At 39.1% G+C, this 13,935-nt stretch overlaps 1 protein-coding gene across 1 annotated transcript in view; it reads left to right on the top strand.

The window, feature by feature from the left end:
• Positions 1-8,672: 8,672 nt before the first annotated feature.
• Positions 8,673-13,935, top strand: part of grip2b (glutamate receptor interacting protein 2b) — a 56,243-nt gene continuing 50,980 nt past the window's right edge. Inside the window, exon 1 of the mRNA XM_026306884.1 lies at positions 8,673-8,805. Coding sequence (XP_026162669.1) covers positions 8,751-8,805 — 55 coding nt within the window. The 5' untranslated portion in view covers positions 8,673-8,750. The remainder of the gene's footprint in view (positions 8,806-13,935) is intronic.

Raw genomic sequence — 13,935 nt, 5'->3', positions numbered from 1 at the left:
AAGAGGACAAAAAAAAAGTTTTAACTCTGATTTAAGTTCTTCTACCTAAAAGACAATAAGCGACACTGTGATTCATTTTTAGGAAAAACTACTTGGATAGGGTTAGAAAAAGTCTATAGTTTGTGTTAAAATAGACATTTTTTCATGATTATATTAATAAACACAGTTGATTGGCTGTGGATTTATGGATTTAAAAGAAAAGTTTCAAACAGGAATCAAACATCAGTCTCATCTGGGAAAGTCCTGTGTTTCCATTCATGTCTCTAATGGACTTTGTTCTCTATGAAACCAAACTTTCTCCTTTGCTATTGTCATTATTACTGCTGGTTCTAAAACCTGTTGATAAAAATCACATATGGACCCATTTCAGCGCAGTGAGATGTAACCCATGTTTTAATTTTCAGTGTTTCTTTGAACCTCCTGACAGCAGAGTCAGGTCTGCACCACCTTTCAGTGTACTTAAAAAAAAAAAAAAAGTTTTTCAGATGCAAAGTAAATTATCTATAAAACTTATATATAAAAAATGATAAGCATGTTGAGATGAAGCAGTGGACCAATTGATAAATTAGATCAATTTCTTTTGTTGTTCTCTTGTTTTCCAATAAGCAAAAATCCACACAGAGACTATGGTTACTGGTTACCCTCTCATTCAATACAAACTCTTTGAACATTGGCAGGAATTTAAAAGTGTTGTCTGTGGAGATTCTCAGTGGTCCAGGGGAAGTTATCTAAAGGCCGAGTGACGCCCCGTTGACCAGCAGAGTTAAAAACAATGAAGGAACTGCCTGAAAAAAGTTCAACTTTGCATTTGATCTTACAAAAACCTTTGGAAGAACAGAAGCTCTAAGAAAACAGAATTTTCCCCCTCTGATTGATTTTTGTGACTTTTCCATTTCCCTCGCAGGAACAAGCTGCAGTGGGACAGGTAGCTGTAGGAGTGTGGTAGAGCAGGTTGACAAGTGGCTTCGGGTTGCACTTAAGGAGCGAACAACAGAAGCTCCATCTATTTCTTATGTGCATCAGCAGTACTGTCTGCTTGGTGCTTCTGTTTTACTCTGTAATGCCTAAGTACCGAGAGAGAATGAGCCAAGACAGTAAAAAGTACAGAAAAGATGGAGAGAAACAGGATGTGGAGAATAATAAAATGTGAGCCACAATAACACAAAGAGAAAGGAAAGTAAAGCTAAATCATAAGACCTCAGAACGATATGTGGAAAAATAAGAAAAATAGCTATATGGACATGAAAGAGAACGAGCAACATACAAAAAAAAAAAGCAGAAATCGCCAAAGGGACAGGCAGAGTGGTGAAGACAGGAACAAGTGGCAGAGAGGTCAGGAGAGACAAATCACCCTTCAGGACAGAGGAGCAGTGAGATAAAAAGAGGAAGCAAGAGGCAGAAGAACATAAACGAGGCAGAAATGAAAGAGAGAAGTCGAGAAAGTGATGACAGGTTGTGTTGTGTGTTAGTGTAAAGAACGGAGGCAGTGACAAGTGCCAGAGTTGTTTGGTGGTATGAAGCAGATAGGGGCCTGAGCTGACGCTTTCAAGAAGCCCTTTCAGAAATCTTTTCAAAAACCGATGTTTGGACTTTTTCAGCTCCCTTACTCTTCTGCCAGTGACAACAATAAGCTCAAAGAGGGAAAAAAAACAAAAACTAAATAAACAAATAAATAAAAGCAGCTAACAAATAAAAGCCCAAAGAGAAAGAGACAGAAAGAGAAAGGGACAAAGAAAGAGAGATAGAGCCTTTACACTTTTGGTATGCTGGCCTCATTATGTCAAGGCAGGGTTAGAGAGCAAAGTAGGGGAAGAAAAGAGACAAAGGGGGAGTAATATTTAGAAAGAGAATGAAAAACCAAGAGAGAAGGGATGAGAGGGCTTGAAGAGAGCACATGTATGAAATGATACTTATACTGTTTAACTCAAACAGGTAAAATATCAGCCTGTTCATTTTAAAACATCAGCCAACTTTGGCATAAAGTTTTAAAACATAACCACAAACTGAATACTGCCATCATGTCAAGTTAAATGGGGGAAATAATGTTTTTATGTGATCATAAAGCTTGAAGGGGAACCAGTCGATCTCTGGCTGTGGCTTTTTTGGAGAGGTGTAAGAATATTGCACTACTCCTTCAGGGCTGCTGGATGTAAATGCAGGTTGTTTTTCATTGTTAGAAAAAATCCCGGGATGGTCATTAGTCACCATTTAGGTTATTCTGTGATCACACAGGAGATTTGTAAGAAAAATGCAAATGTGACTTTCAAGGCCATCTGAGTAAATGATAAATCCTGTATTTGATAGGGTTGGACACACAAAGCACTTGCAAAATACATGGGTCATTTCTATAACAAGTTATCATCCACATTATAGCCACCTATATTTCACATGCGCACCAGTACAGTCTCCAAAGCTGTTTAGTGTTTACACCTTTCAGACACACATTTAAATGACCGAAGGAAGATGTGACTATAAGATGAAAGGAGTAGCAGGTGACTGGAGTAGCATCCAGTTTAAACATGTCGGGGGTGAAATAGTGGGATGATGAAGGCAGTCAGTCTCACCCAAATGCCTGCAGTTAACTGTGCAGTATCTACAGTATGCCAGATACCACTCTCAGTGGTGTCATGGATATGTGTTTTGGTTGTGAGGTTATATTTGCAGTGACACCCGCCTCAAACCACCATAACCATCTTCCATAAAGGCATAATTTGAGTCTACATATTGCACAGTATTTTCAAAGTGTGTTATTGGGCTAAGGTCTGGTTGCTGTGTTAATGCAGATTGCAATAAAAGTTTAAATCTGGCCAAAGCTAAAAACATAAAAGCATTTATCATTTGTTATAATAATATTTTAAACGAGGGCTTTACTATCTCAGAAAAAGTTTCCTAAGTCAGTGACAAATAACTTGGCACCAAAAACCTCCCTGACGTCCTCAATATAGATATGTTTGTCTCTACTAGATGGTAAACGTAATGCAGCTAATGGATGTTTCATTAGCAGTTTATGTGACATCTTCTTCTTCTTCTTCTTCATAACTAAAAAAAAGAAATCTTTCTTGGAGACCACCTTAAAGTGGTAAAATGCTAGAGATGAATGAAAATCACAGGTTTCTTTGAGTCACTACAGCTCCCCGTGTTGAAAATCATCCCAAACAAGAAATGTAAGAAAAAATAAAAAAAATTGGCAATCTGAATAAAGGAAAGAAAATCAGAGAAAAGGCAGTGAAAAGCAGAAAAATGAGAGGGTGAATTATGAGTGGACTGACAGGTAGGGTAGCTGGCACGGCAGAAAGCTGTGATTCCACTGAGGACCAGTGGAAAACAAATTTGGGGTTGATTTGCATTTCAAACTCGCCCGACTTCAAGCTTGCAATGCCAGAAAGTTGCTGATCTGCACTCTATTCTCTCCTCTTTTTATCTTATTTCATCTGTCTCTACTGTCACTACATTTATGGCTTACGTTCTGTTTTCTGTTTCTCTAGCAGATTAGTCTTCTAGCATTCATTCCATCCCAATCCTTTCTATTATTCTATTCTAGCGCTTTTCTTTATCTCCATTATCTGCTTCCCTTTTGTCTGGGCCACAAATAACATTACTATTAAATAAAATTAAATCTACAGTGCATTAGGGACTATTGACATAATTAGTTTGGTAATAAACATTACAGTAAGTATTTTGTTCAGTAAATGATATTTAAAAATGATATTTAATCCTTTCCTCAGTTCTCAAGTTATTACACTCGGTCCATCGTTTTACTTTTCTTTTTCTGTTTCTCACTTTTCTTCCCTTCTCCACATGTTCTCTTCTTTCTTTCCCTCATCATCTGTTTTCCTCAGTTTTTGTCCTCTGTGCTTCATGATGCTCTCAGACAGTTTTTTGCCCTCCATCTGTCCTCATTTGTGTCCTGTGGTGCTGAGTGCTATTAGAGTGATAGAATGAAGATGCACAGCAGGGGGAGATACAGACTGAGAGAAGTGGGAAGAGAGGAAATTAAAGGCAGTGATAAGGAAGCTTATATATATATATATATATACATTAAAGAGAAGTTAAAATAAGACAGAGAAGGTCACATTATGAGAGATACATACATGCATACATAGTTAATTATCTTTAACGCACAATGAAAACTAAACAAATCACTTTATGTGGATCAGTGAAAAACACTGATCCACATAAAGTGATTTGTTTAGTAAAGTGTGTGTGCATGAAGTGTGTGTGCATGAAGTTGTCATTCCATGTGTAAAAGTACATATGTGCATGTACACAAGAGTGAAAGTGTTTGTGTTATATGTGCCTGTGTGCATGTCTGTTTCCTGCACTGAGCCACAGGAGACCATCATTTGCCACTTCAAAGTACTTACCCATAATCCCTGGAGTGTGGATTCATTTGCACTTGAAACCCAAGGAAAGAGGGAGAGAGTAGGAAGGGAAAGGAGAGCAAGAGATGATAGCAAACAAGACACAGAAACAAGATGAGAAAAACTGACCATGTGCAATATGATCTCAAGTGTCTCGAGTGTGCGTGTGTGCACACGCGTGTGCACGTGCGTGCGTGTGTGTGTGTGTGTGTGTGTGTGTGGAGGAGCAAGCTGACATGACTCATTTTCCTGACTGCTTATTTTTGCCTCTTTCCACCTCTGCCTCTCTCTGTTTTCTTCTTTCTTCTAGCCTCTCTCCATCTTTTTTCCTTCACAGCCTTGAGGAAATCTCTAACAGGGGCGCCCACATACACTCTTCACTACTGCAGTGCACAGTTGCACACACACTTGGCCGACCCACTTACACACATGGTGTTCAAGCTCACACATTACCCTTAATCACACACAAGCACATGGGCAGAAAATTGTATAGACTACAAATGTAGACACACACATGCACATGCTAATCTCTCTTAGCACACTGGCTTTAAGAGTAATGAGAAATGAGTTTTCAACCATGTTTTTTTTCTATCCAGCTGTGCTTCTTTAATTGATCGTGATTGGCGGAAACAGTCTTCATTCAAACTCAGCAACCTGTAGGTGTGAACAATGTCTGGCACAGTTCAAGGCAGCAATACAGGCTGTTTGAAAAGTCCTGAGTCTGATTCTAGTCTAGAACTTTTAGTTTATTTTCAAAACCTCCCTGAGCTATATAATAAAAGCAAAGCTGCAGACCATAGTCGTCAAAACAGTGACTCACACCAATTTTAAAACATCTAGAGCTTCAGAACACTTCTCCAAACAAACAGCCAGAATGAGAAAAAAAGAATAAAATTGTTTGTTATCCCTGTGACTTGGCTTGTCTGACAGTCTGTATAAAACAATATTTCAGTGTGCAGTTTTCTGTGAGTTTCTTTTGCACACAAACAGAAAAAAAGATGCAATCCAAAGATATTTTTGGGCATGCTTTGATTAGAATTCATTTTGGTGTTTGGGGTTTACTTATCAGATGCAGACATAGTGGGTCTGAGCAGAGTCTAGTAAACAGGAAGGTATCTACAAGTCGAAGTATTATGTGTGACAGACACATTTTCAGGACTTAAACTGAAATTAGACCCCTCAGAAGTATGCAAAGTATGTGAAATACACAGGGGATGCCTTTAATATAAATTACATCAATTATATTTTTTTCATTTATCAATGAACTACATACAAAGTGCAGTAAATGGAACCAAACCTAAATCTAATCAGTATCTGCAGCTCTTCCCTTTGCCCCTAAACCAGCAGCAGTTCTCTCTGGTTGGACCTGACACAGTTTCTCCTGGTGCTTTGCAGAACCTTAGAGAAGCTGCTGCAGTTCTTCTGTAGGTTCAGGCTGTCCCAGGGTTTCTGTCTCTTCATGTGATCCCAGACTGACTCCACACTGCCCAGATCAGGGCTCTGTGGGGGGTCAGAGCATCTGCTGCAGGACTCCTGGTTCTTCTTGAAAATAGTTCTTCATGAACTCTAGGTGGTTCTTTATGAGCTTGTTGTCCTGCACAATGAAACTGGGATCAATCAGACACTCGATGGTTTTGTGTGATAACAATCCAGAATATGTACCATGCCTGAAACATCTGCACAGTACTGTCTACACCAAACATAACCAGACGTTAGCTTAGTTCTTAAAAAAGGAAGACAAAATGGAAAAGCTCATCACTGGATTTGTCATGTTTCTTTGAAAGTCCAAGACTTATTTTTAGTTGACATGACATGAGAATCATCACAGACCAGTTTTGCCTTTAAAACTGAATATGACGCAGATAGTTCATTGCTATTCAAGAGTTGACGTTTCAGATCTGGGTAATTAAAGTGTTTTTATTTACTCTAAAGAACTGATGTATTTTCAGCAGCTTGAGTCTCTAATTCTTGTAGTGCTGCTGATTTATCCAAGCCCCCAGATTTCCCAGGGGCTAAACTAAACTTGCCTGTGTTCATTTTCAAAACAAGCTGGTCATTATGACAAGTGGAGGTTGTTCACACCATGACGTAAGTTAATTAAAACTTAATGTAGTGTCTTTAGCATCACCCACTGGTTGGCTTGATGGAATTTGCTGCTGGAGGTTTGGACCATGCTATAAGCAGAGGGAAGGAGGGCGTTGTTTCCTAGAGCAGTGATTCTCCTACAGCTCTTGTAAGCACATCTTCACTTTGTAGGTGAGTATATGAGTGAATTTGGAGTGTCTCTGAGTCACTTCAGTATAATATGATTGTTCTTGGGTAAAGCATGTATTAGAAAGGCTTCTGTGCAGGCTCTTGCTGTGTATCTGTACCTGGAACATGATGTTGAAGTGTGGCATACATGACTTGTTTTCACATGATTGCAGACTGCACATTCAACCACTCAAACGTGCAAACGCGATACATTTGCACAGTTCCATGCATCACTGGCATTGACTGTTAAGTTATTTGTAGTTTGTAGTTAGACTGGACTGAGCAATGTGACTCAGAACCTCTGCTGATGTGTGTGTGCGTGTGTGTGTGTGTGTGTGGGGTTGGGCTGTTTGGGATGAATCTAGGTCAGGAAGTACAGGGCGAGCAACCCTCATGATGAACTGACCCTGACAGAGACAGAGAGAGAGCAATAACTAGGGTTATTAGTGTTTCTGCCCCTCACCCAGCCAGCAGACAGATTAGTGTGTGTGTGTGTGTGTGTGTGTGTGTGTGTATTCATGTATTCATGTTAAATAGGCGTGTATTTACTGTATGTGTGTGCATTTGTGTTTTGCTGTGATGATTTTAGACAGTTGGGAGTAAAACAACCTGAAGCAGCTACCTCACAGAGAGGAATGGGGGAAGAAGTAAAACAAAGGAATAGAATAGGAAATAGAGGCTGAGACAACTAGAGGAAAAGGAGCAACTGGAACTTGAGAGGAGCCTTTGTTTACATGTGCTGTACTAGTAATGGTGCTGCAAGAACATGATTGTACATGGAGTTCTTATATATAATTATCATATACAACATCAAATATAAAACATTCATACCAGACATGCATTTTTATTTGATACATTTTCATTTAATTTTCATTTAAGCTTTAATTGGCTTGTGCTATAAGTTATTTAGTACCAGACACTTGTAATGTGTTAATTTGAAGGTACTGTGAATAAATATAGCAAATGTGGAAAGAAGCTGTTGAGGTGGAATATCTGGAAACAGTCTGTCATGTCTGATTTGTGCTATTTAATCTTCACTCGGTCCATTCATGCCTCCACACAGTCTCACTCTGCATTCTCTCTTTTTATCTGTGCATCCTCTCTCAATATTTCTTGAAACACATTTAACCCCTCCTCTTAAAAATAATGTTTTTTTTTTTTTTTTTTTACTGGTACATAGTGGACTGGTGACCTGTCGAGGGTGTACCCCTGCCTTTCATCCATAGAAGCTGGCATAGGCTCCAGCAGATCCCTGAGGGAGCCTAATTAGGAATAAGCAGGTACAGATAATGAAGGGATGGATGGATGGTACATAGTGAGGCTAAACACAGTATTGTTAAAAGCAAGAAAACAAATGGTGTGCTGAATATAAACTCACCTCTCGTTAACGTCAGCAAGGCAGCTAACTAAGAATACCCAGTTTTGGATTCACGGGAAAACAAACCACTGACCAACAGCCTCAGCTCCTTCTGCCAGATAGCAGAGACACCAAACTATGTGAACAAGCCAACTTCCATTTGAATTACTACATTTCACATTGTAATTGAGGTTGGAGACACCTGTTCTGCCACCAATGGTTGATTTCCAGCAGCTTTACTGAATCTGTTGCACCTCTGACCAGTTATTTTACCAAACCTACATTACTACAGAAATGTAAAACCAAAGTGTCAGGAAACCTAGACAAGAGGATGGATGGCAGGTTATTGGATGAGCCAACAGAGGAACAGACAAATCCAGTAAGAGAGTATAATAATAGAGTATAATATATGGCTGAAATGTTTGTCATATACATATGGATGGAAGCCACTTGCTGTTTCTCTCCTCTGCTCTCTCGTCCATTTTTCTCTCACATAAACTCAGCACCTTTTCTTTTAATTTTTGGCTCCCTCTCCGCTCACATACTCTTACACACTTTCTCTGCCCTAAGCTTGTCTTACACTTTCTCTCTCACTCCCCTGTCAGTGTGTACCTCCCTCTCTCCCTCTCGGGGGTTGAGCGGTCGTAGCGTAAGCAGCAGTCGTCTCTTATCGTCGCCACTGTGTTCCCTGAGCACTCAGCAGTCCACGGCTCTCCGTCCTCTAGTGTCTGTCTCTCTTCCTTCTCCTCTGTGGATGTGACTATAAAAAGGGAAGCTTCATGTCTGCTGTCATGTTTTGCGGGTTGAGGAGGGATGTTGGGGCAAACAGTGTCGGTGAGTGTGGAATGCCTTAACGAACAGAAAGCAGTTTTTAGCTTTTAATTATTTATCTTTTGCTGTGAACTACTCGTTGTTGTTTTGACTGTAAATTACACTTCACTGTGGCATCTTTTCTGTTGGCGACACTTAAGTTTCTCTAGGTGGCGCTCTTTCTTTGGTTAGCTTTATGTTAGATTTTTAAGTTTTGTTGTAGAAGAAATTGATTGACATCCATGGATGTGTCTGCTATAGAAAAAAATGTTTAATCATCATTGGGTTTTTACACTACATTTCATTACACTACTACATTATCAGGTTATTTAACTCATAAATAGACCAACAATTAACATATAGCACTTACAGTTTTTCACCCATTGTGATATAGAGCCATATGGGAAGGTTTGTCATGTGAAACTATACTGAAAGGTTGCTGTATGTTTGTTAACAGATGAAGGAAATGTTGAAGGTATTTCATTTATTGTGGTGAAGTGATGTTTGTGGAAATGTCTTTGCTAGCTCAGAAAACATATAGTGTGCTACTGGAAAGTAAATCATTTCTTAACCTGTCTCCACTTTTCTTAATTTTATTTATTTCAACAAAATGTTGAAAAAAACACAAGCAGCCCAAATTCAACCAGTCACAGCTCTGGTGTTTCATGCAGCCTGATTTGCTGCGTATTCTGCAGCTACTGTAACTCACAAACAGGCCTTAAATCCAGCTTTAAGAGACACCAGGTGTTCAACACAACGCAGCCACAGAGAGCATGAAAACAGTGTTTTGCAGGATAAGGCTACTAACCATAAAGCATGAACCAAATAAAATGTAATGAAACATCAGCTTTTATAATAAACCAATAAAGCATCAGTTAAAGAATAGTTTGCAGAGGAAAGTGTGCACAACTCAAAATTTCTCCTCAAAGGACCAGAGCACCAAACACTGTGCTAAACCGACTAGCATGACTAGCATGTAAATGTTATACTCAAAACCAATGCGAGTAAACAAAGTTAGTGCCATGCAGAGCTCAGGAAGTCGTGTTGAAACTTAAGACAATTGTTGTCTCATTTCTGTGTGTTTGCTTGGATTGCTGAGAATCTGGTGCCTGTTGAGCTTCAATGTGAAATGTCTGCAGTGGTGTAGACCAGCTGCTACTGTCCCTGCTACAGACGTATATGGCTGCTAATGTTTAAAAAGAAAGAATTTTCATTTTCAACTCTGGAATTTAGTTCTGTTAGTACTGATGAGGGCGTTTTTCTGGATTTAACATTTACAGAATAGACACTGCTGAATATGTCTCATCACAATAAACTAGCTAACATGATACAACTAACAAACGTTATTCTCTGATCTGAATCTGTTTCTGTATAGTATACTGTACTGTGGAGGTGCATTAGGGGTATTAATAAAGTGAGCACCATCCTATTTCATGCACCAAAGAGCATAAGAGCTATATTCTCTACAACATCCCCAGAGACTAACTAAGCTGATAACAGTACTGGTTTTATGCTGAAACCCAGAAATATGCTTTTGCTTCTTTTAGTTTTATGTAGATCTCACGTAAGACTGCACGCTATGTTAAACTACTGCTGCACTTCAGCTTCATTTTTATGAGATTTAAAGTTATGAGGATGTTTAGGAGGACAGCAGGTTGAAAAACCCTTTCAGATTTTTTTTTACTGGTGGAGGAGTTATATATATATATATCTATATATATATAGATATATATATATATATGCATCTTAGAATATAATTGTGTTAACCAAATATACACATTATTTACCGTTGCTGGGAGTGATTTAATCTTTTCATTACTGCTGAAGAGATGAGCACATAAAATACTAATGGAGGAGAAATGGAGAATAAATGAATGATGAGGGGCTTATGCCCTGGCTTTCTGCCGAGTGCTCAAGTTGATCCACTTCATTTTCTAAGCATTATTGAGCTGACTGCACAGTCAAATTTAATAGTGGCTGTGTTGGATATTATCATCGGTTGTGCATGACGCATGCGGTTCACTCTGCAGTTCCCTACAAAATGCTTTTCACCCAGCATGTTGCACCGTAATCCTCCAGGAGGCCGTCTCTTCTCTGGTTATGAGTGTCACAGTGATCTAGTTGAACAACACATAATGTACATGTACATGCACATACTGATACTGGTTATTGGTTGCACTTAAATATTTCATTGTAATACCAGTGCTGTGTTAACTGCATTTGAATGTTTTCGGTGACAGAAATACATTTTTCTTCTGTCTTCATCTCAGTTCTTTCTCTTCCCTCAGTGATTTACATTTTTAGGAATTTAGATAACGCTCTGCAGCAGCTTACAGGCAGTGCTCAGGTGCATCATGGCAGATCATACAGCAGCTGATGGGGATCAAACCATGTGACTTATTAATGAAGGCTCTGTCTTACACACCACAAAACCTACTTACCCCCCATTTTCATCTTTCTATATTCTGACTCGCTTCTCTGGCCCTCTGTTGAACCTCATCAGCAGAGTCAACCAAACGTCACGTCAAACCCGTGACCTAGAAACTGTAACTTCAAAGCAGTTTTTGATGTTATTTTTTCTGCCCTACACCTGCCAAGATGGTTTTTTTTCTTCTCATGCCTGCTCCACTTCAGCTGTGAAACATTTCTTTAAAAAAAAAAAAAAAAAACAGCTTTCCTTTTATTTGTCATGTTTTTAGGAAGGTGGAGGATTTAGTGACACATTATGTGTCTAACAGTTAAAAAGAAAATCTCATAGCACAAAACACAAGGATGTTTTTTTAATGGACATCTACCAGGTGGGCTGCTGTTCTTGTTCTTAAGGAAACCTAAAAAGAGCTTAGACTCTACGATGATGTAAAAGATATTTGATGGTGCCTGCAGGTCATTTAGTGCTTCACTATATATGCTCAGTGTTTAGTGCAGAGAGGCAAAGGGGATGACAATGGTTTGTGTCTCATAGCAGACTCATAGTTAACTAGTTTACCTAGCTCCTGTCCAAGTGGCCTAACTTCAATAACCACACTTTATTTTTTACTATCTAAAATAAAAAGTTCTTTATTTTTTTAAACATCAGTTTTTGACTTTGGGTATTTCTTCTTATGTGAGCGTCAAGACCTTTGAAGGAAGGAAGGAAGGAACCAGGACTAACCACTACAATAACTATGATCTTCTCTAATCACCACTATACTATAGTGACTGTGTGAATCTAAAAAAATGTTTTGCTTGGAGCATTAAAACAATGTATGTCAGTGAAGGTAATCTAGGAATTTGCACAAAAATGAAGTTCCTCTGTTATGATAGTGTTGGGTATTGTTAGCCTGAAGGTTAGGTTTATCTTATCAGCTCCCAGAACCAGAAAATTCAATTTGAGCAACCGGGTGGAGCCTGAAAGGGGCAGAGGTTGGGAGGGGGGGGGGGCTGAATGTGATGAAACTACTGTGTCAGACCATTTTCAGACTGACCCTCTTCCTATCAGTGAGCACTTTGTGTCTTCAGTTTTAGGAAGATCCACACAAAGTGTAGAGTTTGAGAGAAAGAGGTAAAGAAGGGACACAGAGTAAAGCAGTGATGACACCTCGTCCTCCCCCCTTGCCCCCTCCCCACCAGATCCATACAGGCTGCAATTAACCACAACAGAGAAGCCATTAGCTGTCCTAATTACTGCTTGTTCCTTCCATAGCTGCGCTATATGCGTGGGTGAGAGAAAGCTGTGTGTGTGTGTGTGTGTGTGTGTGTGTGTGTGTGTGTGTGTGTGTGTGTGTGTGTGTGTGTGTGTGTGTGTGCATTTGTAGCTGAGGGGGTGTAAAAAAATGTGAAAGGGGTGACAGAGTTTGTATGAGCAAGGATGATGTTGGTGATTTCATGTGTTTACTTGTATTATTGTGTGCATCATGTCGTGTTTTTCCATTTGATTTTTTTTTTTTTTTTCCATCTGTGTGTTTGATTGTCAGATGGGGGTGTCAGGCACTGTGTCTTCACTCTCTTTTCTATGGCTCTTTTTTATCCCCTCTGTATGTGTGTGTGTGTCTGTGTGTGTGTGTGTGTGTGCGTGGGGCGTGTGTGCGTGGGGCGTGTGTGTGTGTGTGTGACAGACTACGTATGTTAATCACAGATGCATTGTGTGCCAGCGTTGTCACAGACAATAACTAATTACACATCTTCACTGCTTTCGGCATCATAATGACCACAATCAGACACATTGATATTCAATAACTCAGAACCTGTGAGGGTGCATGGCACACATGCACACCCATAGGTGCACAGAGACTTTCCCAAACTTTAGTTTACCCTGTTTCCGTACGTACACTGTGTGAGTAACATGTAAAGATGAGTCTTCATGTTTTCTAACTTGATGCATCTTCAAACTGGCCCGTGACCCTTTTTTAATCTGCTACTTCTGTGGTTCAAGAGATTTTAATCCCAAAAATACTTGAACACACAAATTGTAAATCAACAATTCTATCAGTAGTGTACACGTGACTGGACATTTTGCTGTAATGTGAGTTAATGAAAAATGAGCATAAACACTTTTTGTGAAGTCAGAGCACAATGGAAACGCGATCATTTCTAATATATATAAATATCTTTGTATTTCAGAGTCAGGATTGTTTATGGCAGTGAATGAACAGGTGCTTCTGGGTTTATCTGACCTCCTCAGCAGCACCACAGTTCATTTGTATTATGAGGTCTATCTAGCGACTTGCTGAATAGCTGGTTGATTATAATGGTGTGTCAGCTTAAATGTCTTATTCAGCTAAATAAAATAGCCTGAGCACCTTACTCCATTCAGTTCTTCTCCTTTCAATGGGACCTTGTGTTTTCTTTTATCTATCCAGAGAAGCCTTGCCGATAATTGCTGCTCTTTATTTTATTCACGTCTGTTTCACTTTTAAAACTGAAGTTTGTACCTGACAGCTGTCCAATATAAACACTGCACGCACAATTTCATGCAGGTCTATTGTTTAACTCTGACAATGAAATATCATAAATTGACATCATTATTATGTTAATATTTCTAAAGCATTTATTTGTTGTAACAGCCTTATAAACACATAGTTTGGAGATTTTATTTTATTTTTTACTGTTTATATAAAAAACTTGACATGATTTACTCACAAACTTTCTGCTGCTGCTGTTGGGAAAATGCATCAG

This window comes from Mastacembelus armatus, chromosome 5 (assembly GCF_900324485.2).
Source record: "Mastacembelus armatus chromosome 5, fMasArm1.2, whole genome shotgun sequence".
NCBI classification, from domain to species: domain Eukaryota; kingdom Metazoa; phylum Chordata; class Actinopteri; order Synbranchiformes; family Mastacembelidae; genus Mastacembelus; species Mastacembelus armatus.
The sequence above is the reverse complement of the archived record's forward strand: the minus strand, read 5'-3'. Positions and strand labels throughout refer to the sequence as shown.